The sequence below is a fragment of the Scyliorhinus canicula genome, chromosome 7, assembly GCF_902713615.1.
Source record: "Scyliorhinus canicula chromosome 7, sScyCan1.1, whole genome shotgun sequence".
NCBI classification, from domain to species: domain Eukaryota; kingdom Metazoa; phylum Chordata; class Chondrichthyes; order Carcharhiniformes; family Scyliorhinidae; genus Scyliorhinus; species Scyliorhinus canicula.
This window is the reverse complement of record NC_052152.1, coordinates 42044293-42069792: the sequence shown is the minus strand read 5'-3', so window position 1 is coordinate 42069792 and position 25500 is coordinate 42044293. Positions and strand designations below refer to the sequence as shown.

Below are 25500 nucleotides of genomic sequence, written 5' to 3'. Positions count from 1 at the left end.
TTAGGTTTATATACAAAAGACAAGGCAGGGCAAGCCAATTGTCAGTCCATGTTCATAAGTTCAGACGGTTGGGTGCATGTCTGATCCGGGTAGACCTCCTGAGTGGGCATGGAGGTCCAGAGTCTTTTACGTCCATTTGGACACCTGCTGCTGGAGTTCCAGGATGTTGCATGACAGAGTCCTGCAGATCTAGTGTTGGAAATACCTGTCGACGAGGTGTATCTTTTAGAAGGTCTCGGCGATTTCATCGAAACAGTGTTCCATCGTCAGACTGCACAACGTAGGATCATGGCGATATTTGGCGGAGAACCGTCGCCATTTTAGACCAGCCCCCAGCCGGGTGTCGCAACCTCACCGTATCGTTGATTGCCAACGGATGCAGTACTTTTGCCTCCTGGTCATAATGCTGCTTTTGCACTTGACGTTGGTGACGCATCTTATCCAGGACAGGCGAGTGATCGGGATTGGTGAATTGTAGTGCCGGTAATGTTGTCCGCACATCTCTGTTGAAGAGCATTTGAGCCGGTGATAGTCCAGAGCTCAAAGGTGACGAACGGTATGACAAGAGGGCCAAGTGTATGTCGGACTTTGAGTCCGCAGCCTTGCTGATGAGTTGTTTGATAATGTGGACACCTTTCTTCACCCTGCCATTCGATTGCGGAAAGTGTGGACTCGACGTTACATGCTTGAAGTTGTAGTACTTGGCGAAGTCCATCCACTCCCAGCTGGCAAAGCAAGGACCATTGTTGGACATGACCGTCCGTGGGATGCCATGCCTGGAGAAGGTTTTTTTGCAGGCCTTGATGACTGATGCCGCTGTGAGATCCGGGAGTTTCAGTACTTCCGGAAAGTTGGAGTAGTAGTCGATGAGCAGAACACAGTTGCGGCCCATGGCGTGGAACAAGTCAATGCCAACTTTGTCCCACGGTGACGTGGCCATCTCATGCTGCTGTAGTGGCTCCTTGCATTGTGCCGGTTGATGTCTTTGACACGTGTCACAGGTGAGCACCATGTTCGTTATGTCCTCGTTTATCCCTGGCCAGTAAACGGATTGTCGTGCTCTCCTTTTGCACTTTTCGGCACCAAGGTGCCTCTCGTGAATCCTGCGGAGCATGTCCGCCCGGAGCGCCAGTGGGATGACGATTCTGTCATTCTGCAGTATTATGCCATCCACCACGGACAGTTCAGTTCTGACGTTTTGGAACTGTGGGGCACCGCCCATTTGGCCAGCCATGCTGAAGGTTGTGCATGACTTGAAGGAGGGTGGCGTCCTCCTGTGTCGCCTGACGAATTTGCTGCAGCCTCTCGTCCGTTGCTAGGAGTGTCTCCTTGCACCACTGTGCATGAGCTTCCACATCATTGATGGAAGCCAGTGGCGGGTTGTCAGCGTCCATGGCTCGTGATAATGTGTCAGCTATTACAAGGTCCTTGCCAGGGGTGTAGACCAGCGTGAAGTCGTACCTCCGCAACTTCATCATCATGCGTTGTAGGCGCGGTGTCATATCATTTAGATCTTTGTCGATGATGTTTACCAGCAGCATATGATCAGTTTCCACGAGAAACGTGGGGAGACCGTACACACAGTGGTGCAAATTGGTCACGCCGGTGATCAGCCCTAGGCACTCCTTCTCTATCTGTGCATACCTGCACTCTGTGGCGGTCATCGCTCGTGAAGCGTAAGCCACTGGGACCCAGTCCGACTGGTCATTCTGTACAGAGAGGAGTTCAAAACTCCTCGACTTCGGTGGGAATGGAAGATCCCATCAACTGGAGAGGCTGGAAAATTCCACCCATTCTGTTCTTTCCAGTGAAATTTCTGCATTAAATTTCATCTGCCACTTGTCCAAACCTGCCTTTGTGCTTTTGAAACTCCACACTACCATCCTCACAGTTCACAATGCTTCCAAGTAAAGCATACAGCATCCTAGACTTTAACAATAGAGGTGTAGAGTTAGAACTGTTGAAATTCTGTCCTGTACACCGTTGGCAAAGTCATTAATATATATCAGGAAGAGCAGGGGAACGCCATCGAAACCCTTCCTAAAAACAATCAATAATTGCTTTTCTGTTGTTTCATGTCACTCAGCCAATTCATATCCACATTGCCATTGTCCCTTTTATTCCATGGGCTCTAAATTTGTTGACAAGTCTGTTGTGCCACACTTTATCAAATGCCCTTTGGAATTCCATATACACATCAACAGAATTACTCTCAGTAACTCCCTGCATCACCTCATCAAAAACTCTGGATTGTTCCTTGTTCTTTTCCATAGCCAACCTAAACCTTATAATCACTGTTTCCTAATGTTTCCCTCCTGACACTTGATCCAATTGCCCCACCTAAATTCCAAGAGCCAGATCCAGCAATGCCTCCTTTGTTGTTGGATTGGAAACATAATTCTGTAGAAAATTCTCCTGAACATGCTCTGTGATCTCTTGCCCCTCTCTGCCATTCACAAGATTACTTCCCCCATCTCTATTTGTATAATTAAAGCCCCTATTATATCTACTCTATAATTCTTGCACCTCTGTAATTTCCTGCAAATGTGTTCCCTCTACACCCTTTCCACTAGTTAGTGGCCTGCAGACTACACTGAACAATGTAATTGCATCTGTTTTTGTTCCTTAACTTTAGCTAAATGGATTATGTCCTTAACCCTTATGGGATATTCTCTCTCTCCAGCATAGCAATGTTCTCCTTAATCAATAATGCCACTCTTCCCCTTTCCTTCCTTTCCCATCTGTCCTTAACACCTTATTTCCAGGAATATTCAATATCCAGCACTTTCCTTCTTTGAGACAGATCTCCGTTATAGTCACGTTATATTTCCACATAGCTATCACCAATCTTATTTACCATGCTCCAAGCATTCACATTCGTGCAGTAATCCTTATTTAGACTTTATTATTTTCCCCCTTCTTCTGAATCCACTTCATTACTTACTATTTCCTCCTCTAGTGCTATCTGTGCGTGTCGCTCTCTCAATATTCTCTCCACCTTGGTATTTCTCTCTATTATCATCCCTCAACTCCCGCCAGTTCCCACACCCCTGCCATTTAGCTTATACCCTCCCCAATAACACTAGCAAATCGCTCCACAAGAATATTGGTCCTGGCTTTTCTTGAGCGCAACCCATCCAGTCTGTGCAAGTCCCATCTCCGCCAGAGCTAATCACAATGTGCCAGAAATCTAAAGCCCTCCCTCTGCACCATGTATCCAGCCACATATTTATCTGCTTAATCCTCATATTTCTACACTCATTTGCACGTCGTTTGCATGTGGTACTAACCCGTTACTAATTTTGAGGTCCTGCTTTCTCATTTCCTATCTGGCTCCCTAAACTGCAGGATTATGACCCTCTTTCTACCCATGTCGTTGATACTGATGATCATGGCTGCTATCAAATGTTTCACACAGTTCATACGTCTATTGTGCATCAGGAAAAAGTTAAAGAAATAAGCAGTGAAGGTCTCATGTAACTTCACTCGAGTATAAAGAACTCATTTTGTGATTAGACTGGAATATTTATGGCTTACTGTTTAGTCATGTTGCTGTCCTCTTCACAATTTTTATCTCTTCTTGCTGTTTCTCCTATTTCAACCTCTGCTTATTTCCAACTCATTTCTTACTTTTTTCCCTTCTTGGTGATTTCTTTGGTTATCACCTACTTTGAAGCTGCTGCGTTGAATTGAATTGTTCTTTTCTTTTTTAAAAACTTATTTGAATTTCTTTACGCTGTATGGTTAATGTCAAGTTCTTTCGCACCTCTCTACATTGCTGCTTTAATTTTCCTTTAATGTTCACAGTTTCTGATAGGGACTAGATTCTGTTCACATCACAGGGGAAGCCCAGGTAGGCTATGTTTTCCCCAAAGAATTACTTCTGTTGTGAGAGCACAAGACAGTTTTTTGATGCGTGTTTGGGGCCGGGAAGGGGTTGGGGAAGCACACTGAATTTTAATTCCTTATACAGTTTTTTCCAAATGTGTATTGGAACGTTAGCTCTGAACTCAAAAAGTAAGAGGTTCCAAGAATTAACTACAGGGCGTCATCTTGTCTGGCTGAGAACAGCAGAGACTGTAGGATGGCCCTCAGACTTATCCTTCACCACTCACAGCTAACTACATTGGAGTAATATTTTTATTTTTTATAAATTTAGATTACCCAATTATTTTTTCCAATTAAGGGGCAATTTAGCGTGGCCAATCCACCTACTCTGCACATTTTAGGGTTGTGGGGGCGAAACCCACGCAGACACGGGGAGAATGTGTAAACTCCACACGGACAGTGACCCAGAGCCGGGATCGAACCTGGGACCTCAGCGCCGTGAGGCAGTTGTGCTAACCACTAGGCCACCGTGCTGCCCACATTGGAGTAATATTTTACTAAAACACAAATTGATGTTTGCAGTTTTGGCAGGGATCTTACCGTTCATTTATAAACTGTGATGTAATTTTCTTTATTTCTTCATCTTTGCTTTGCAGTTGCTGGTTCAATCTAAAAGACACAAGTAAAAATGTTGAAGCAACAGGAGAACAAGGAGAAGTAAGGTCCATTGTGCTTGCTCTACCATTCAAATGTCATGGCTGAACTTCTGCCTCAACTTCACTCTCTCCATATCTCTATGTGGAGGATGCGCTTTTATATCTGTAGGTAATAATTTCCTTACATGTCTTAATGGGCTCCATGCTATGATCAATTTCACCGTTGAAATGGAGCAGTCAAATGAACTTCCTTTCCTTGATGTACTAGTTGAGAAATCTGCTGGGGGTTCTATACCACGGTCTACCACAAGTCTACCTTCACCAGTCAATATACCATTGGGATTCTTACAATCCCTTGCGCTAAAAGATTGGCCTTATCAGCAATCTCATAAATAGAGCCTGAGCCATAGGCTCACAATGTAAGATTGAAACTGAATAGAGCATATTAAAGACATCCTGCAGGATAATAGATATCCAATCATGTAAACTCAAGAATGGGTCAAAGACCAACACGTTCAGCCCTGAAGAGTACGCAGTCTCAGTCAGATTACCCTAGGAGGGCAAGGTATCCCAGAACTTTGAGCAACAGGTGAAGCTAGCTGCTCATGCTGCTACTATGCTGGGATACCCTCAATTACGACACAGGAGAGAAGATTGGTAATTCAAAGACTTTAATTACCAGAGAACCAGACAGCTGCCGAGAAGTGTGCTCACAGCATGCTGCCCACTAAACGTAACCTTATATACAGCTTCCTGGGGGTGGAGCCAGAGGCGGAGTCCCCCAGGGTTCCAAGCCCGGTCTTAAAGGGGCCATCGCATTAAAGGTAAGGTACAGCTATACAGATATCATTCATCACATATGTCGTGGCAACACAAGTGGTATTCACCATGAACAGGATGCTGCTGTCAAAGCAAAAACGGTGCTCTGTATATCACACAAATGAGTATCGCAGTATATGGATTTCAATGCCTGTGAAATGTTTGGTATGTAGGCCATATGCCTCAAAAATCCACGGATCATATGTAACAGCATGTCCCAGCCACTGTTTGCAATGGGCAAGTTACAAATCATACCAGATTTGACCAGAGAAAACTCAAAATAGTTTCCAACATTCAATGTGATTCTGCAATTGGACAACTTTTGCTAAATAATCCACTAAGAACTATGCTGATAACCAATTTAATATGGTCAGTCGGGCTCACAGTGTGATGCATTAGTGTGCACTGGAGGCTACATATATTAATACACAGGGCTCTGTTCTTTGCAGACAAAAATAACGTATGCATATTGCACCTGTTTCAGCTGAACAAAATAAGTGACAGCCATTTGCTGGTTTATTCTTCAAGGCAGTGCTTTGGCCTGCGTCAAGCTGCCTGGGTTAAATTTCAACCAATGCTTGGCAGTTAACTGTCAATCACCATCAACTGGTGCATTATCCATGTCACCACCTCTACCAATCAGAGTCCACTTGCCAACCAATCAGCACTTTCTTCTTATGCAGTAGAAATATTTTGATTTCCCTTACATTGGTATTTTTGTGTATTGTTTCTGATGAGTAGGAGACTAAAAGATTCGACAATATGTAGTTTTAAGCCAGATTAATCTCCATATCAGCCAATTGACTTAATGTCCAAAAATCTATCAATCTTAGTCATGAATATACTCATTAACTGACAAATCGCAGCCCTCTGGGGTACAAAATTCAAAAGATTCATAAACCTCCCAAGTGAAGACATTTTCTATCATTTCTGTCCTAAAAGGCTGATCTCTTATCTTGAGAGCATGGCCATTAGATCTAGACTCTTCAACCAGGAAAAATAGCTTTTCAGCATCTACCCTGTGATATATTTCAATGAGATCACCCTTCAGTCTTGTAAACTCCAGAAGAATTCTATTTATTCTCACCTTATAGGACAGCCCATTAATCTCAAGAATCTATCTCGTGAACCATTATTGCAGCCATAAATCATATTTTCTTTGAAAAGGAGACCAAACCTGGAGAAACATCTATTGTTTTGGTCTCTCCCAAAAGCATTAAATCCGAGCAAAATGTTATTACTCTTGTATCCCAGCATATTTGAAATAAGATTAACATACTATTTACCTTTGGTACCTGCATATTAATTTCCTGTGATTTTTGTCCAAGCCACCCCCCCCCCCAGGTCATAACCCTCTGAATACCCGCATTTCATTTTAAAGGAGACATTTTGGTTTCATTACAATTTTCAAAAGGGGTATTTTGCAGTTTGGTTCTTATTCTATTGAACCTGTTATAGAATTGGATACTGTTTCATACATTAGTCCAGATTTTGCAGTAATAATGAAACCACATCGGTGAACATATGCTGCCATTACTCTGTAAAACGGATAGTAATTTCACGTGCCCACATTTGGGCAGTTAAATTAATAAATTCAGAAGTTGCTGTTTGTGGTTCCCCACCCATACACAAGATGTGCTGTTGGAAGTCCGTGGATAGAAATCAGATTTTAAAAAAATCATTGCATTGGTTATCAACTTCTGCTATTTACTCTATTATCATCACTGTACCGGACCAGCACCCGGAGGAAACCCACGCAGACATGGGGAGAATTTACAAAGGAATAGTGTTTCACAACTCTCACTGAGGCAGTAGTAGAATAGAGAAACTGCAGGATGGAGCTTAAGAAAGCAATTAGGAGAACAAAGAGGGGATCCGAGAAAGCTCTGGCTGCTAAAAGTAGGGAAAATCCCAAGATATTCTATAAATCTTCTAAAATTTGGGGCAGCAAGGCGGCACAGTGGTTAGCACAGTTGCTTCACATCACCAGGGTCCCAGGCTCGATTCATGGCTTGGATCACTGTCTGGGCAGAGTTTGCACGTTCTCCCAGTGTCTGCCTGGGTTTCCACCGGGTGCTCCGGTTTCCTCCCACAGTCCAAAGGTGTGCAGGTTAGGTGGAATGATAAATTGCCCTAAGTGTCCAAAAAAGGTTAGGTGGGGTTACTGGGATGGGGTGGAGGCGTGGGCTAAAGTAGGATGCTCTTTCCAAAGGCCGGTGCAGAATCATTGGGCTGAATGGACTCCTTCTGCACTGTAAATTCTATGATTCTATGAAAATCCCTTGTAAAGGTTAAGTCTTGTTGAATGAGGTGTAAATTAGTTTTTTTAAACGGTGTACCAAGCCAAAATTACTGCTGAGAAAGCTTTCTGGCGCTGGAAATCTAATTTTATATTTGTAGAATGTCAAATTTCTCCATTCCATAATAAAAATTCTGAACATTAAAATAATGAAGATGTTTTTTAAATTTGTGATATTTCAACTTTTACCGTAATCCTGCATGCATATGTCCCAATTTTTTCTGAAAATTCTGGTCAGTGAATGATGAAATCAGCTTGTTACTTCCTGGTTTGCAGTCAGTGAGAATTTTCCAATGTGATTGGCTGCTTGGGGACATCATAAGTGCTGGACTCCAGAAATCCCCTTTCGTGGAGTGAAATTAATGTTGAGAAAGGGGGAATCCTTAGCACAGAGCTCACTAGATCTTTGTGGGCCGCTTTCTTTGAAGTTATGGGGGACACAGTGGCGCAGTGGTTAGCACTGCTGCCTATGGTGCTGAGGACCAGTGTTCGATCTCGGCCCTGGCTACTGTCTGTGTGGAGTTTGCACATTCTCCCCATGTGTGTGTGTATTTCACACCCACAACCCAAATAGGGCAGCACGGTAGCATGGTGGTTAGCATAAATGCTTCACAGCTCCAGGGTCCCAGGTTCGATTCCCGGCTGGGTCACTGTCTGTGCGGAGTCTGCACATCCTCCCCGTGTGTGCGTGGGTTTCCTCCGGGTGCTCCGGTTTCCTCCCACAGTCCAAAGATGTGCGGGTTAGGTAGATTGGCCAGGCTAAATTGCCCTTAGTGTCCTAAAAAATAAGGTTAATGGAGGTTGTTGGGTTACTGGGATAGGTATACGTGGGCTTGAGTAGGGTGATCATTGCTCGGCACAACATCAAGGGCCGAAGGGCCTGTTCTGTGCTGTACTGTTCTAATTCTAATGTGCAGGTTAGGTGGATTGGCCGCACTAAATTGCCCCTTAATTGGAAAAAAATAATTGGGTAATCTAAATTTATCCTAAAAAAGCTTTCTTTGAAGTTAGTGACAAGCAATTTCATCGCTGATCACTAAATCCAGGCCAATGTGTTTTGCATCTTCATCAGCAGATGTACACTGTGCATTTTCTATGTGGAGACATACCTGGATATTTCTAGCTGATAATATTCTTGGAGTCTTGAGTAACGGTTTTCTGTAAAGCTTCTTTGTTGTTGCTCTTCCTTGAGCTTAGTCATCAATTGTTCCAAGTTCCGTGTAAGAAGCTGTAAAAATTTCAAACAATTGAAACAGATGCTGAAGTAAAAGGTGTTTGGTAAAGCCAGAAATTCCCTCCATCAACAGTAATCAATAAAAAAGCTGCAAAATTATCTATCCAATGCCATTTTCCAATAGAGAGGCTTGTGGTCCATTTTAAGAAGTTCTGATGGCACATTGTCAGGAATGAATGTGTTACAAATGAAATAATTTTGGGGGAAAAAAAACTTACTTGGTTTTCATTTTGTGAAGCAATTAACTTTTGCCTCATTTCAGATTCCTCTTTCACATTTTGCCATATGCGCTCCTGCATTTTGAATGCTCCGTCGACAACCAATGGCGATGAATACAAATCCTGCAAGAGAAAAATCAAATAGCTTAAACTCTCTCAAGGGTAGCTTCTGCGTTGGAAAAATCACCAGTTCATCATATTTATACTTTTATCAGTGACATAAATCTCCCCCAGCAATCAGCAATTACGCTCAGGATAAGGAGACAGTCATTTAGGACTGAGATAAGGAGAAATGTCTTCACTTAAAGGCTGTGAATCCTCAGAATTCTCTTTCCCAGAGGATGTGGGTGCTCTATTTCTGACTAAAATTAAGGCTACAAGAGACAGGTTTTTGGTCAGTGAATCATGGGATATAGGGAGTGGGTGGGAAAGTGGAGCGGAAACCAAAATCAGACACTGTTGTATTGAATGGCAGAGCAAGCTCAACAGGTTATGTGTCTACTCCTGCTCCTATTTCTTGTCTTTTGATGTGTCCAAAGATCAGGAGCTAAATAAGGGCTAAATCAAGATCAAACCAAATGAAAATAGTCACAAACCCCTCCGCTTTAATGATTATAGCAAACTCACCATCCAATTCTTCTTCTCCAGAAAACATTTAACCTGAATCAAAGCAAATATTGGTTTGATTCTATGACTGCCGTATCCATATTTGAGTTGACTTTTAATGAGTTTCAAGCCCTGTGCAATAAGTTTTTTTTTAAAAAAATCATAAAAAATCATAAACGCAAATTTGAACTTACTGACGCGGTACATCCTGAGGAACCAGTGGACTCCTCATCAATGAGAGTATTATCAATGTCATCCAGCTCTCCATCGCTTTGGTATGTTTGATCAGGGAAGTCGTCAAGTGTGTTGACTTCATGACTTCTTATGGAGGGACCAGCATTACTGTTGTCAGTCACAGTTCCCAATGCCAGTAGTGGTGAGGCTGGTTCACTGCTGGAATTTGCCATTTGCTTGTTGCTTCCATTCTCATTCAGCTGGTTTTCTTGCACAGGAATTGATAGGGTCTCACTGTTATAAATAAAACTCAGTAAGTTGAACTAACACGTTTGGCGTTAACTAAAAATTAAGACAAACTGCAGCGAAAGTTTACTACTATTTTGCAAGAATGAAAGGCTGGACATTCAAATACTCATGTTTTATTCACAGGGGATTTCTTTATCTCCCACCATTTCTCCAATCTTTCCTGCATTCTTCCCACAGAAACAATATACATACATATCAAGACTGCTAATCCATAAAATGGAAAATGGCCGAACAAACCCTTCCTGGAATGCCACCCAATCCATTTAATGCTCGTCCATGGATGGATCGAACAGAATTTCAGAATACAAATAAGTTAAGAGCCCTTGGGTGGGATTCTGCGGGAATCGGCGGGGCGGGCAACTCTGGCGCGAAGGAGTGGCGTGAACCACTCCGGCGTCCTCCGCACCTTCAGGGGCTAGGCCGGCGCCGGAGTGGTTTGCGTCGTGCCGGACAGCGCGGAAAGGGCTTAGCGCAAAGGCAACCAGCGGCGAAGGGCCTCCACTGGCCGGTGCGAGTTGACGCATGCGCGGGACCGCCAGCGTGTGCTGGCGTCATTCCAGCGATTGCGCGGGTGGGGGTTCAGCTCCACGTTGGCCATCGCGGAGGTCCACAGCCTCTGACGCGGAGGAATAGAGTGCCCCCACGGCACAGGCACGCCCGTTGATCGGTGAGGCCCGATCGTGGGCCAGGCCACCGTGGGGCCACCTCCCGGGGACAGAGCCCCTCGCACATTTCCACACCGGGCAAGTATCTGTTGTAATTTACGCCGGTGGGACCGGCCGAAAATGGGCGGCCACTCGGCCCATTACGGGCCGGAGAATTGCCGGGGGAGGGGGGGGGGGGGGGGGCCCGACGGGGGGTCGGAGAATCCCGCCCCATGGTGTTAAGGGTAAGGTCCTGGAATGGATAGAAAACTGACTGACTGTCAGAAGGCAGAGAGTGGGGATAAAGGGGTCTTTTTCAGGATGGCAGCTGGTCACTAGTGGTGTGCCTCAGGGGTCGGTGCTGGGACCACAACTTTTCACAATAAACATTAACGATTTGGAAGAAGGAACTGAAGGCACTGTTGCTAAGTTTGCAGATGATATAAAGATCTGTAGAGGAACAGGTAGGAAGCAGGGGGGCTGCAGGAGGACTTGGACAGGCTAGGAGAGTGGGCAAAGAAGTGGCAGATGGAATACAATGTGGAAAAGTGAAAGGATATGCACTTTGGAAGGAGGAATTGAGGCATAGACTATTTTTGAAATGGGGAAATGCTTAGGAAATCAGAAGAACAAATGATTTGGGAGTCCTTGTTCACGATTCTCTTAAGGTTAACGTGCAGTATCAGTCAGCAGTTAGGAAGGCAAATGCAATGTTAGCATTCATGTCGAGAGGGCTATAATATAAGACCAGGGATGTACTTCGGAGGCTGTATAAGGCTCTGGTCAGACGCCATTTGGAGTATTGTGAGCAGTTTTGGGCCCCGTATCCAAGGATAGATGTGCTGGCCTTAGACAGGGTCCAGAGGAGGTTCACAAGTATAATACCTGGAATGAAGATCTTGTATGAGGAACGGTTGAGAACTCTAGGTCTGGACTCGTTGGGAGTTTAGAAGGGTGATGGGGGATCTTATTGAAACTTACCGGATACTGCGAGACCTGGATAGAGTGAACATGGAGAGGATGTTCACTCCATAGTAGGAAAAACTAGAACCCGAGGACACAATTGATGCGACCATCAATTCAACCAGAGACACGAGTTGGAGTAAACTGTGGCTTTAATCGGCTTACAACTGAGCCTGCCTGCGACTATGCTGAACTGAAGGTGGACTCGCAGGGCCGCAGCACTTATACTTCCTGAAGGGGGTGGAACCGAGGGCGGAGCCCTGTACATGCTGCTCATCTCCCCCTGTGGGCAGAGCCGTGCAACGGCTCACAGATGGAGCCCACAGGGACACAGTAATGTGCAGTGTGAATTATAGTGGTTACACATTCACCACATTCACCCCGTTAAAAAAATCAAGTCCGGCGGAGGTGACGGGTCTACAAGTTCAGTCGGTCCGGCACCCGAATTGTGCGTAGCGACCGACGAAGTACCGGTGTTGCAGCCGCCTCGGATGGCTGTGGAAGGATGTTCGGTGCTGGTTCAGGGGTGGACTCCGGGGATGGTTCTTCCTGAGCTTCCTTCCTGCGAACCCGTGTGTAGGGCGGAAGGGAGCGCGGGAAGCAAATAGGCGCAGGGCATGGGAAGTCGGGTGGGGTGTAGTGTGGGAGATACATCGGCGGTAGTGGTAGTAGAGCCTGCGGGTGCCAGGTCCCAGAGGGAAACGGTGTCCTGTCGGCCATCGGGGTGTTCAACGAACGCGTAGTGGAGGTTCGAGTGCAGGAGTTGGACCCTCTCTACCAGGGGTTTGGTCTTATGTGTCCAAACGTGTTTTCGGAGGACAGGGCCCGGTGTCCTCAACCAGGGTGGGAGCGAGACCCCCTTAGTAGTTCCCATAGGGAAGGCAAATAGGCGATCATGAGGGGTCTGATTCGTGGCCGTACAAAGGAGGGAACCTAATAGCATGGAGCGCATCAGGGAGGACCTCCTGCCAGTGGGAGGTCGGGAGACTCCTGGACCGTAGGGTCAGTAGGACGGTCTTCCAGACCGTCGCATTCTCCCTCTCCACCTGCCCGTTCCCCTTGGGTTTATAGCTGGTAGTCCTGCTCGAGGCAATGCCCTTACTGAGCAGGTACTGACGCAGCTCGTCGCTCATGAAGGAGGAACCCCTGTCGCTGTGGACATAGTTAGGGAAACTGAACAGGGTGAAGACACTGTGCAGGGCTCTGTTGACTGTATGGGAGATCATATCGGGGCATGGAATAGCAAACAGGAAACAGGAGAATTCATCTATGACGTTGAGGAAATAAACGTCGCGATTAGTTGAAGGGAGGGGCCCTTTGAAATCAATGCTCAGGCGTTCAAAGTGCCGGGATGCCTTTATCAGGTGTGCCTTGTCTGGTCTATAGAAGTGCGGTTTACACTCCGCGCAGATTGAGCAATTCCTGGTGACGGCTTTAACCTCTTCAGTGGAGAAGGGCAGGTTGCGGGCCTTGATGTAATGGGCGAGTCGGGTGACCCCCGGATGGCAGAGGTCATTGTGGATCGCCTGAAGACGGTCGTCTTGCGTGCTGGCGCATGTGCCGCGGGACAGAGCATCTGGGGGCTCATTGAGCTTCCCAGGATGATATACAATACCCTAATTGTAGGTGGAGAGTTCGATCCTCCATCTCAAGATCTTGTCATTTTTGATCTTGCCACACTGCGAATTGTCAAACATGAAGGCAACCGATCTTTGGTTGATGAGGGGGGTAAACCTCCTACCGGCGAGGTAGTGCCTCCAGTGCCGCAGGACTTCCACAATGGCTTGGGCTTCTTTTTCGACTAAGGAGTGTCGAAGTTCAGAAGAGGAGAGGGTTCGGGAGAAGAACGCTACTGGCCTGCCTGCCTGTTTCAGAGTGGCAGCGACAGCGACCTCTGAGGCGTCGCTCTCCACCTGGAACGGGACGGACTCGTCTATTGCACTCATGGCGGCCTTAGCGATGTCCGCCTTGATGCAGTCGAAGGCCTGGCGAGCCTCAGCTGACAGTGGGAAGAGGGTGGCCTTAAATAGTGGGCGGGCTTTGTCCGCATACTGGGGGACCCACTGGGCATAGTACGAAAAAAAATCTGAGGCACCACTTGAGGACCTTGGGACAGTGAGGGGGAGGGAGTTGTAAGATGGGGCGCATACGGTCAGGGTCGGGTCCTAGGACTCCGTTTTCTACGACGTAGCCGAGGATGGCTAGCCTGGTGGTGCGGAAAACGGATTTCTCCTTATTATAGGTGAGGTTGAGCTTTTGGGCGGTTTGGAGAAATCGGTGGAGATTGGCGTCGTGGTCTGCTGATTATGGCCGCAGATGGTGACATTATCCAAGTAGTTCTTTAAGCCGATTAAACTGATGCGACCATCAATTCAACCAGAGAAACGAGTTGGAGTAAACTATGGCTTTAATCGGCTTACAACTGAGCCTGCCTGCGACTATGCTGAACTGAAGACGGACTCGCAGGACCGCGGCACTTATACTTCCTGAAGGGGATGGAGCCGAGGGCAGAGCCCTGTACATGCTCCTCATCTCCCCCTGTGGGCAGAGCCGTGCAACGGCTCACAGATGAAGCCCACAGGGACACAGTAAAGTACAGTGTGAATTATAGTGGTTACACATTCACCACAACAATCTCAGACTAAAGGGCACAATCTCAGACTAAAGGAACAATCCTTTAAAACAGAGATGAGGAGGAATTTTTTTCAGCCTGAGGGTGGTGAATCTGTGGAACCCTTTGAAGACTGTAGAGGCCACTGTGAGTGTCTTTAAGACAGAGATAGATAGGTTCTTGATTAATAAGGGGATCAGGGTTAAGGGGAAAAGTCAGGAGAATGGGGATGCAAAAATATCAGCCATGATTGAATGGTGGAGCAGACTCGATGGGCCGAGTGGCCTAATTCTGCTCCTATATCTTATGGTCTAACACTTTTCGTTGTATCTCTTGGATTATATCAGCATGGAAATTCCAATAATCCTGGAGTTTAATGTGTTAACTTCAGCCCACTACACTTTCCCGTGATGAAGCTGCACCAAATCTAGGTGGCAGGGTAGTTTACATATTGGAGTCGATGTCCATGCCAATAACAACGTAACTCGGCACCAACCTACAGTTAAGCTGGCACCCAACCTACAGCTAAGCTACAATTTCAGAGTTGCATCATGTTGCTCCATGGAAAAGAGGAGAATGGTTTGCCTTCTTCCAAAGATCAATTTTGTTCCTTTGGTAGTGAGCTTCTCCAGTGCAAAAGGAGGCCATTAGGTCCATCAAGTCTGCGCTGACCCTTCGAAAGACCACCCTACCTACTCCCAATACTTGGGGATGGAAGGGCACCCAGGCAATCTGGGGGTCAGGGCTGATTTAAGGTGGCCAGGGTCAATTGCGGTGCTGGGGGTTGGGGGGGGGGGGGGGGGGGGGGGCTGCCGCGTAGGCTCGCTATTGGGCTGCCTGCTCAAGATGGCATTTAAAAATGGCGTCCGAATCTCTCGCTACAATGGGGAGTTTAGGCGAGCAGAGCTCCCCACTGTACAAAATGGGGCTATGTGCAGCACAGTCCCCATTCAGGCCCCTTACTCAAGCATCCGGAGGAAGCCCATGCAGACACGGGGAGAATGTGCAAACTCCACAGACAGTTACCCGAGGTCGGAATTGAACCCGGGTCCCTGGCGCTGAAAACAGCATTCTAACCACTGTGCCACCGTGCTGCCCTTATGATCATGGCTGATCATCCAACTCAATAGCCTAATCCTACTTTCCCCCCATATCCTTTAATCGCCTTCGCCCTAAATGCTATATATAATTGTTTCTTGAAAACATACAATGTTTTGGCCTCAACTACTTCCTGTGGTAACAAATTCCACAGGCCCACCACTCATTGGGTGAAGACATTGCTCCTCATCTCTGTCCTAAATCATCTACCCTGTTTCCTCAGATTGTGACCTTTGGGCCGGGATTCTCCCCGACCCGGCGGGGCAAGGGGTCCCGGCGTGTTGGAGTGGCGTGAACCACTCCAGCGTCGGGCCGCCCCAAAGGTGCGGAGGTCTCCACACCTTTAGGGGCCAAGCCCTCACATTGAGGGGCTAGGCCCACGCCGGAGTGGTTCCCGCTCCGCCGGCTGGCATGAACGGCCTTTGGCGCCACGCCAGCCGGGGCCGAAAGGACTTCGCCGGCCGGCGAAGGCAGAATAAAAAGTGTGCCCCCACGGCACAGGCCCACCCGCCGATTGGTGGGCCCCGATCGCGGGCCAGGCCACCGTGGGGGCACCCTCCGGGGTCACATAGCCCCACGCCCCCCCCCCCCAGGAGCCCGGCGCCCGCCCGCACCGCCAATCAGATAGGTGTTTTCATTCCCGCCGGCAGGAGGGGCTTTTCAGCGGTGGGACTTCGGCCCATTGCGGGCCGGAGAATCACCGCGGGGGGCCTGCCGACCGGCGCGGTGCGATTCCCAACCCCACCGAATCTTTGGTGGCGGAGAATTCGGGACACGGCGGGGCGGGATTGACGCCGGCCCCGGGCGATTCTCCGACACAGCGGGGGGTCGGAGAATCCCGCCCCTGGTTCTGGACACACCCACCATCGGGAACATCCTTCCTGCATCTATCCTGTCTGAATTTCATAGGTTTTTAAGAGATCCCCCCCTCATTCTTCTGAACTCCAGTTCAGGAATCCATCCCATCCCAGGAATCAGTCTGGTAAACAGTCACTGCACTCCCTCTAGGGCAAGAACATCTTTCCTCAGATAAGGAGACCAAAGCTGCATACAATATTCACCAAGGCCCTGTCTAATTGCAGCAAGACATCCCTGCTCGTGTACTCTAATCCTCTCTTTATGAAGACTAACATACCATTTGCCTTCTTTACTGCCTGCTGCACTTGCATGCTTATCTTCAATGACTGGTGTACCAGGACACCCAGATCTCATTGCACAATCCCCTCTCCTAATTTATGGCCATTCAGATAATAGTCTGCCTTCTCGTTTTTGCTACCAAAGTGGATAACCTCGCATTTCTCTAAATCATACTGCATCTGCCTTTAATTTGCCCACTCACTCAACTTGTCAAAATCACACTGAAGGATCTCTGCATCCTCCTCGCAGCTCACCCTCCCACCTACCTTTGTGTCACCAGAAAATTTGGAGATATGACATTTTGTTCCCTCATCTAAATCATTACTATATATTGTGAATAGCTGGGGTCCCAGCACCGATCCCTGCGATACCCCACTAGTCACTGCTTGCCAATTTGAAAAAGACTCGTGAATTCCTACTCTTTGTTTCCCGTCTGCCAATCAGATTTCTATCCATCTCAATACACTACCCTCAATTCCCATGTGCTTTAATTTTTCACTTACGCAGACTTTGTCAAAAGCCTTCTGAAAGTCCAACTATACCACATCCACTGGCTCCCACTTGTCAATTCTACTAGTTACATCCTCAAAGAATTCCAGTAGATTTGTCAAGCATATTTTCTCCTTCATAAATCCATGCTGACTCTGTCCAATCCTGCCACTATTTTCTAAGCACTCTATTAAAAAACTTTTGATAATGGATTCTAGAATTTTCCCCACTACTGATGTCAGGCTTACAGGTCTATAATTCCCTATTTATTCTCTACCTTCCTTTTTAAATAGTGGGGTTACATTAGCTACCCTCCAGTCTGCAGGAACTGTTTCAAAGTCTATAGAATCCTGGAAGATGAGCACCAACGTATCCACTATTTCTAGAGCCACACCTTAAGTACTCTGGGATGTAGATACTCAGGCCTTGAGGCTGTATCAGCTTTCAATCCCATCAATTTCCCCAACACTATTTATCTATTAATAGTCATCTCCTTCAGTTCCTCCCCCTCACTAAACCCTGCGTTCCCCAACATTCCTGGTAATTGACGTGTGTCCTCGCTTGTGAAGACAGAACCAAAGTATGTGTTTAGTTGCTCAGCCATTTCTTTGTCCCGTATTATACATTCCCCTGTTTCTGACTATAAGGGACCTACATTTGACTTCACTCGTCTTTTTATCTTCACTGAGTTATAGAAACTGTTACAGTCAGTTTTTATGTTCCCTGCAAGCTTACTCTCGTACTCTATTTTACCATTCTTAATCAACCCCCTTCTCCTTCTTTGCTGAATTCTAAACTTCTCCACATCCTCAGACCTGTTGGTTTTCTTGACCAATTTCTATGCTTCTTCCTGTGATCCAATATTATCTCTAATTTCCCTTGTAAGCCATGGCCACCTTTCCTGTTTTACTTTTGTGCCAGGCAGGAATAAACAATTGTTCCAGTTTGGACATGTGTGCCAACAGCAGTCGAAGGTCTGCTGGAGACCAGGACTCAGCTGAATCTCAGTCAGATGGCGAGTCTCTGGACAAAGTTCTCCCAGAGCTGATGCAAATGATAGGACCCAGCCATGAGATTCAGGAGGGGGTGCCAGCAATATTCCAATGACTGCAAGGCCGATTGGAGGAGTCCCAAAGGCTTCAGATGCCGGAGATGGTGCTGACAATGCATGGCACTGAGGCTAACACTGCTAGTTGGTGATAGCTGTGGAAAATCTGGAGCATGACTTCCACATCATGAGTGGTGGTGCCCAAGGTATGGCTCAGTCTGTGATGACAAAGAACAAAGAAAATTACAGCACAGGAACAGGCCCTTTGGCCCTCCCAGCCTGCGCCGATCCAGATCCTTTATCGAAACCTCTCGCCTATTTTCCAAGGATCTACTTCCCTCTGTTCCCCGCCTGTTGATATATTTGTCCAGATGCATCTTAAATGATGCTATCGTGCCCACCTCTACCACCTCCGCTGGCAAAGCGTTCCAGGCACCCACCACCCTCTGCGTAAAAAACTTTCCACGCATATCTCCCTTAAACTTTCCCCCTCTCACCTTGAAATCGTGACCCCTTGTAATTGACACCCCCACTCTTGGAAAAAGCTTGTTGCTATCCACCCTGTCCATATCTCTCATAATTTTGTAGACCTCAATCAGGTCCCCCTTCAACCTCAGTCTTTCCAACGAAAACAATCCTAATCTACTCAACCTTTCTTCATAGCTAGCACCCTCCATACCAGGCAACATCCTGGTGAACCTCCTCTGCTCCCTCTCTAAAGCATCCACATCCTTCTGGTAATGTGGCGACCAGAACTGCACGCAGTATTCCAAATGTGGCCTAACCAAAGTCCTATACAACTGTAACATGACCTGCCGACTCTTGTACTCAGTAATACATCCGATGAAGGCAAGCATGCTGTATGCCTTCTTGACCACTCTATCGACCTGCATTGCTACCTTCAGGGTACAATGGACCTGAACTCCCAGATCTCTCTGTACATCAGTTTCCCCCAGGACTCTTCCATTGACCGTATAGTCCGCTCTTGAATTAGATTAGGGGCGGTATTCTCTGTCGGCTCCAAAAATCACGGAGGCCGTCGTGAACTCGGCCGAGGTTCACGCCGGCCTCGGGGCCCGCTCCCCGCACCTAATTCACCCCCACCCAGGGGGCAAGGAGCGGGCCCCCGTCGTTCCCGGCCGCCGGTAATGAAGCCCGAACGGAGCTTCGCGGATATCATCCGCGCATGCGCAGGAACCCGTGCATGCGCAGATGACATCAGCGCACATGCGCGGTGCCGTTTTCTCCGCCGCCGCCCGGCAAGATGTGGCGGCTTGATCTTGCCGGGCGGCGGAAGGGAAGGAGTGCGTCCGTTTTGAACGCAGGCCCGACGATCGGTGGACACCGATCACGGGCCTGTCCCCTCTGGAGCACAGTCGCGGTGCTCCCGTCCCAATCGGGCCCCTGGATGCTCCAAACGGGCATCCGGCGCCCGTTTCACGAATGCAGCGACCAGGTGTGGTTGCTGCCGTGGTGAAATGGGCGTGAAGGGCCGGCCGCTCGGTCCATCGGGCTCGGAGAATCGCCGTTCGCCGTGAAAAACGGCGAGCGGCAATTTTTCCGGGAAGGGGGGGTGGGGGAGAATCGCTGGGGGCGCCGGGGTGGGAGAAATGTCAGGAGGCCCTCCCACGTTTCTCCCACGCCATGTGTGGAGCGGAGAATTCCGCCCTAGATCTTCCAAAATGCATTACCTCGCATTTGCCTGGATTGAACTCCATCTGCCATTTCTCTGCCCAATTCTCCAATCTATCTATATTTTGTTGTATTCTCTAACAGTCCCCCTCGCTATCTGCAACTCAACCAATCTTAGTATCATCTGCAAACTTGCTAATCAGACCACCGATACCTTCCTCCAGATCATTTACGTATATCACAAACAACAGTGGTCCGAGCACGGATCCCTGTGGAACACCACTAGTCACCTTTCTCCATTTTGAGACACTCCCTTCCACCACTACTCTCTGTCTCCTGTTGCCCAGCCAGTTCTTTATCCATCTAGCTAGTACACCCTGAATCCCATACGACTTCACATTTTCCATCAACCTGCCATGGGGAACATTATCAAACGCCTTACTAAAGTCCATGTATATGACATCTACAGCCCTTCCCTCATCAATTAACTTTGTCACTTCCTCAAAGAATTCTATTAGGTTTGTAAGACATGACCTTCCCTGCACAAAACCATGCTGCCTATCACTGACAAGTCTATTTTCTTCCAAATGTGAATAGATCCTATCCCACAGTATCTTCTCCAACAGTTTGCCTCCCACTGACGTCAAGCTCACAGGTCTGTAATTCCCTGGATTATCCCTGCTACCCTTCTTAAACAAAGGGACAACATTAGCAATTCTCCAGTCCTCCGGGACCTCACCCGAGCTCAAGGATGCTGCAAAGATATCTGTTAAGGCCCCAACTATTTCGTCCCTCGCTTCCCTCAGTAACCTGGGATAGATCCCATCCGGTCCTGGGGACTTGTCCACCTTAATGCCTTTTAGAATACCCAAAACTTCCCCCTTCCTTATGCCGACTTGACCTAGAGTATTTAAACATCCATCCCTAGCCTCAACATCCGTCATGTCCCTCTCCTTGGTGAATACCGATGCAAAGTACTAATTAAGAATCTCACCCATTTCCTCTGACTCCACGCATAAATTCCCTCTTTTGTCTTTGAGTGGGCCAATCGTTTCTCTAGTTACCCTCTTGCTCCTTATATACGAATAAAAGGCTTCGGGATTTTCCTTAACCCTGTTAGTCAAAGATATTTCATGACCCCTTTTGGCCCTCTTTATTGCGTGTTTGAGATTTGTCCTACTTTCCCGATATTCCTCCAAAGCTTCATCAGTTTTAAGTCGCCTCGATCTTATGTATGCTTCCTTTTTCATCTTAGCTAGTCTCACAATTCCACCCGTCATCCATGGTTCCCTAATCTTGCCATTTCTATCCCTCATTTTCACAGGGACATGTCTGTCCTGCACTCTAATCAACCTTTCCTTAAAAGACTGCCACATTTCAAATGTGGATTTACCCTTAAAACAGCTGCTCTCAATCCATATTCCCTAGCTCCTGCCAAATTTTGTTATACTTGGCCTTTCCCCAATTTAGCACTCTTCCTTTAGGACCACTCTCGTCCTTGTCCAAGAGTATTATAAAACGTATGGAATTGTGATCGCTATACCCAACGTAATCACCGACTGAAACATCAACCACCTGCCCGGGATCATTCCCCAATACCAGGTCCAGTATGGCCCCTTCCCGAGTTGGACTATTTACATACTGCTCTAAAAAACTCTCCTGGATGCTCCTTACAAATTCTGCTCCATCTACGCCTCCAACAGTACACGAGTCCCATTCAACGTTGGGGAAGTTAAAATCTCCCATTACAACCACCCTATTGCTCCTACATTTTTCTATAATCTGTCTACACATTTGTACCTCTACTTCACGCTCGCTTTTGGGAGGCCTGTAGTAAAGTCCCAACAATGTTACTGCACCCTTCCTATTTCTTAGCTCTACCCATATTGCTTCAGTGCTCGAATCCTCCATCGTGCCCTCCTTAATCACAGCTGTGATATCATCTCTGACTAGTAATGCAACTCCTCCACTCCTTTTACCTCCCTCTATCCCTCCTGAAGCATCTATACCCTGGGATATTTAGTTGTCAGTCTTGTCCTTCCCTCAACCAAGTCTCAGTAATACCATGGCTGAAGGTCTCAACATCATGTCCCAGTCGATGAGGGACATGTCCCATACACAGGTGGACATTGCCTCGGCACTCCAGAGCATGGCTGAGGGCGTCAACACCATGGTGCAGACAATAGGTAGTCTCCAGGACTGGCAGAGCCAGACGACTCAGATGATATATAAAACAAAAAAGAGTGGCTAAGGTAAATATTGGTCCTTTAGAGGATGAGAAGGGAGATTTAAAAAGAGATGAAGAAATGGTTGAGGAGCTGAACAGGTTTTATTGGGTTGGTCTTCATAGTGGTAGATACAAATAACATGCCAGTGACTGATAGAAATGAGGCTATGACAGGTGAGGACCATGAGACGATTGTTATCACTAAGGATGTAGTGATGGGCAAGCTAATGGGGCTAAAGGTAGACAAGTCTCCCGGCCCTGATGTAATGCATCCCAGAGTGCTAAAAGAGATGGCTAGGGAAATTGCAAATGCACTAGTGATAATTTACAAAAATTCACTAGACCCTGGGGTGGTCCCGGCGGATTGGAAACTAGCAAACGTGACACCACTGTTTAAAAAAGGAGGTAGGCAGAAAGCGAGTAATTATAGGCCAGTTAGCTTAACTTCGGTAGTAGGGAAGATGCTGGAATCTATTATCAAGGAAGAAATAGCGAGGCATCTGGATGGAAATGATCCCATTGGGCAGACGCAGCATGGATTCATAAAGGGCAGGTCGTGCCTAACTAAATTAGTGGCATTTTTTGAGGACATTACAAGTGCGGTAGACAACGGGGAGCCAATGGATGTGATTTATCTGGATTTCCAGAAAGCTCCTGACAAGGTGCCACACAAAAGGTTGCTGCATAAGATAAAGATGCATGGCGTTAAGGGTAAAGTTGTAGCATGGATAGAGGATTGGTTAATTAATAGAAAGCAAAGAGTGGGGATTAATGCATGTTTCTCTGGTTTGCAATCAGTAGCTGGTGGTGTCCCTCAGGGATCAGTGTTGGGCCCACAATTGTTCACAATTTACTTAGATGATTTGGAGTTGCGGACCAAGTGCAACGTGTCCAAGTTTGCAGACGACACTAAGATGAGTGGCAAAGCAAAAAAGTGCAGAGGATACTGGAAATCTGCAGAGGGATTTGGATCATTTAAGTGAATGGGCTCGGGTCTGGCAGATGGAATGCAATGCTGATAAACGTGAGGTTATCCATTCTGGTAGGAATAGCAGCAAACGGGATTATTATTTAAATGATAAAATATTAAAACATGCTGCTGTGCAGAGGGACCTGGGTGTCCTAGTGCAGAGTTGCAAAAAGTTGGTTTACAGGTGTAGAAGATGATTAAGAAAGCAAATGGAATTTTGTCCTTCATTGCGAGAGAGATGGAGTTTAAGACTAGGGAGGTTATGCTGCAATTGTATAAGGTGTTAGTGAGGCCGCAGCTGGAGTATTGTGTTCAGTTTTGTTCTCCTTACCCGAGAAAGGACGTACTGGCGCTGGAGGGTGTGAAGAGGAGGTTCACTAGGTTAATCCCAGAATTGAGGGGGTTGGATTACGAGGAGAGGTTGAGTAGACTGGGACTGTACTCGTTGGAATTTAGAAGGATGCAGGAGGGTGGGGGGGGGGGGGGGGGGGGGGGGGGGGGGGGGGGGAGAGAAAGAGAGAGAGAGATCTTGTGGAAACATAAAATTATGAAGGGACTAGATAGGATAGATGCGGGGAGGTTGTTTCCACTGGCGGGTGAAAGCAGAACTAGGGGGTATCGCCTCAAAATAAGGCTATAAATGGAATAATGGATTAAGTGGAATAATAAGTGAAAATGGATTTAGGACTGAGTTTAGGAGGAACTTCTTCAGCCAAAGGGTTGTGAATCTATGGAATTCCTTGCCCAGTGAGGCAGTTGAGACTCCTTCATTAAATGTTTTCCAGATAAAGAAAGGTAGTCTTTTGAAGAATAAAAGGTTATGGTGTTCGGGCGGGAAAGTAGAGCTGAGTCCTCAAAAGATCAGTCATTGAATGGCGGAGCATGCTCGAAGGGCCAGATGGCCTACTCCTGCTCCTAGTCCGTATGTTCTTATGGTTCTGGAGCTAACTCCCGCTGCCTTTCTGGGCACCACCAGGGAGGAGGAAGCACTGGAGGCCAACCGGGGGCCTGCCACAAAGAGATGACGTTGGTCTCCATTTCTCCTGAATCCCTCCTCCTGACACCGGCGAATCTCAAGGGCAGCGGGCAGAATAGGGTGGCACGGCGACGCCCATCACACCAGTAAGTTGGCCGGGACACTCCAGCTCCAGGCCCACCAGAGATCTTCCGTCAAGGGCCTCAAATGCCACAGAGAGTGGAAGGCAGCAGGCTGCCTCCGCCTCTAATGTGCTTCCTGGGACACACCTAGAGTAGCACGAGACCACAAACAATTAAGAAGAGCAAGGAGCACTGAGTGGGCACTGTGTTGTTCAGTATCTCTAGCTAGGGGGAATGGAAATGTAAAATGTACATAATCAAGACATGTAACACTTGATACATATGAAACTTCTTAATCATCACAGCGGGCCTGCCTGCATCCACATTCCGTAACCCTCCACCCCCCCAGCCCTCGGGCACAGTGGTCCAAGATGAAAAGCCTCCGATGCAGATTCCGTTCAGAGGATGGGTATGACCATGCTGTCAGCAGATTGACAGGAGTCAGACTTTTGCAGAAACGGAGGAGCACCAGAGTTTTTCTCACAGCGAGTTATCACCATTCTGCCTTGTATAAAATTGAGTACTAAAAGACTCCGGCGTGATTTGTCGCTGGGGAGTCAGGTAATTCCCAGGAGGCATTCGACTTCAATGTCGTTAATGAGATTGAAATGACTGTAAATGATGGTTAATGATATGCTCGCCATTTTTGGATGATATCGGAATGTGCCATGGGGGGGGGCAGGTGAATTGTAAAATGGTTTGCGGTTGGCAAGAATCTTGATTTTAGCCTTTCCCATTATTCACCCAGTGCGCCCTAATCCGCACCAGGCACAATGCGGTGGTTGAATTGAGCTCATTATTTCTTTTTAAGTCATATTTGATGCATCAATATTTCAATTCATCGTTCTCATACTGATCCAACAGGGATATAAACAGGAGATGCCAAGCTAAGGAATTGTGTCGCACTTTGGCTACAAATATAATTGAATTAAATCGAAATGTCCCTCAATGAGCTTATCCATGAAGGGAAGAAACAGAAATGGATTATGTTGCCAATTAAGTGCTCATGTGAAGAAGATTAGACCATTTAAAAAGGACCTTACCATTTGTCAGACGCTGCATCATGGGCTGCATTTTGATCCTCTTCATTTATTTGAGCCTGGAAGGAAAGGACTTTGTTTCAGAAAATTTCATCCACACAGGAGCGCTCGCAAAAGTCCTTTCCATCGAAATAATGATTTCTCATTGTTAATGAAATCATGTGGTGTTGGCACAGGTTGAATACAATGTACCCATGTGCTTCTTTGTATCTGGGTGGTAATAAATGGATTAGAGCCAACTAAACACGAGATTCAAGTGATGGTGTGTTTGTCTGTATTATTATAGAGCTCTTGACTTTGCATTGTGGTGAGTTATCATTTAATCGTTATCAGCTTCATAGAACCATATAATTCCTACAGTGCAGAAGGAGGCCATTTGGCCCATCGAGTCAGCACCGAC

General features: G+C 47.0%; 1 protein-coding gene across 1 annotated transcript in view; it reads right to left on the bottom strand.

The window, feature by feature from the left end:
• Positions 1 to 25500, bottom strand: part of LOC119968895 (E3 ubiquitin-protein ligase DZIP3-like) — a 137800-nt gene that overhangs the window by 34369 nt on the left and 77931 nt on the right. Inside the window, 5 exon segments of the mRNA XM_038801860.1 lie at positions 4429 to 4497; positions 8712 to 8830; positions 9055 to 9177; positions 9855 to 10128; positions 25104 to 25159. Coding sequence (XP_038657788.1) covers positions 4429 to 4497; positions 8712 to 8830; positions 9055 to 9177; positions 9855 to 10128; positions 25104 to 25159 — 641 coding nt within the window.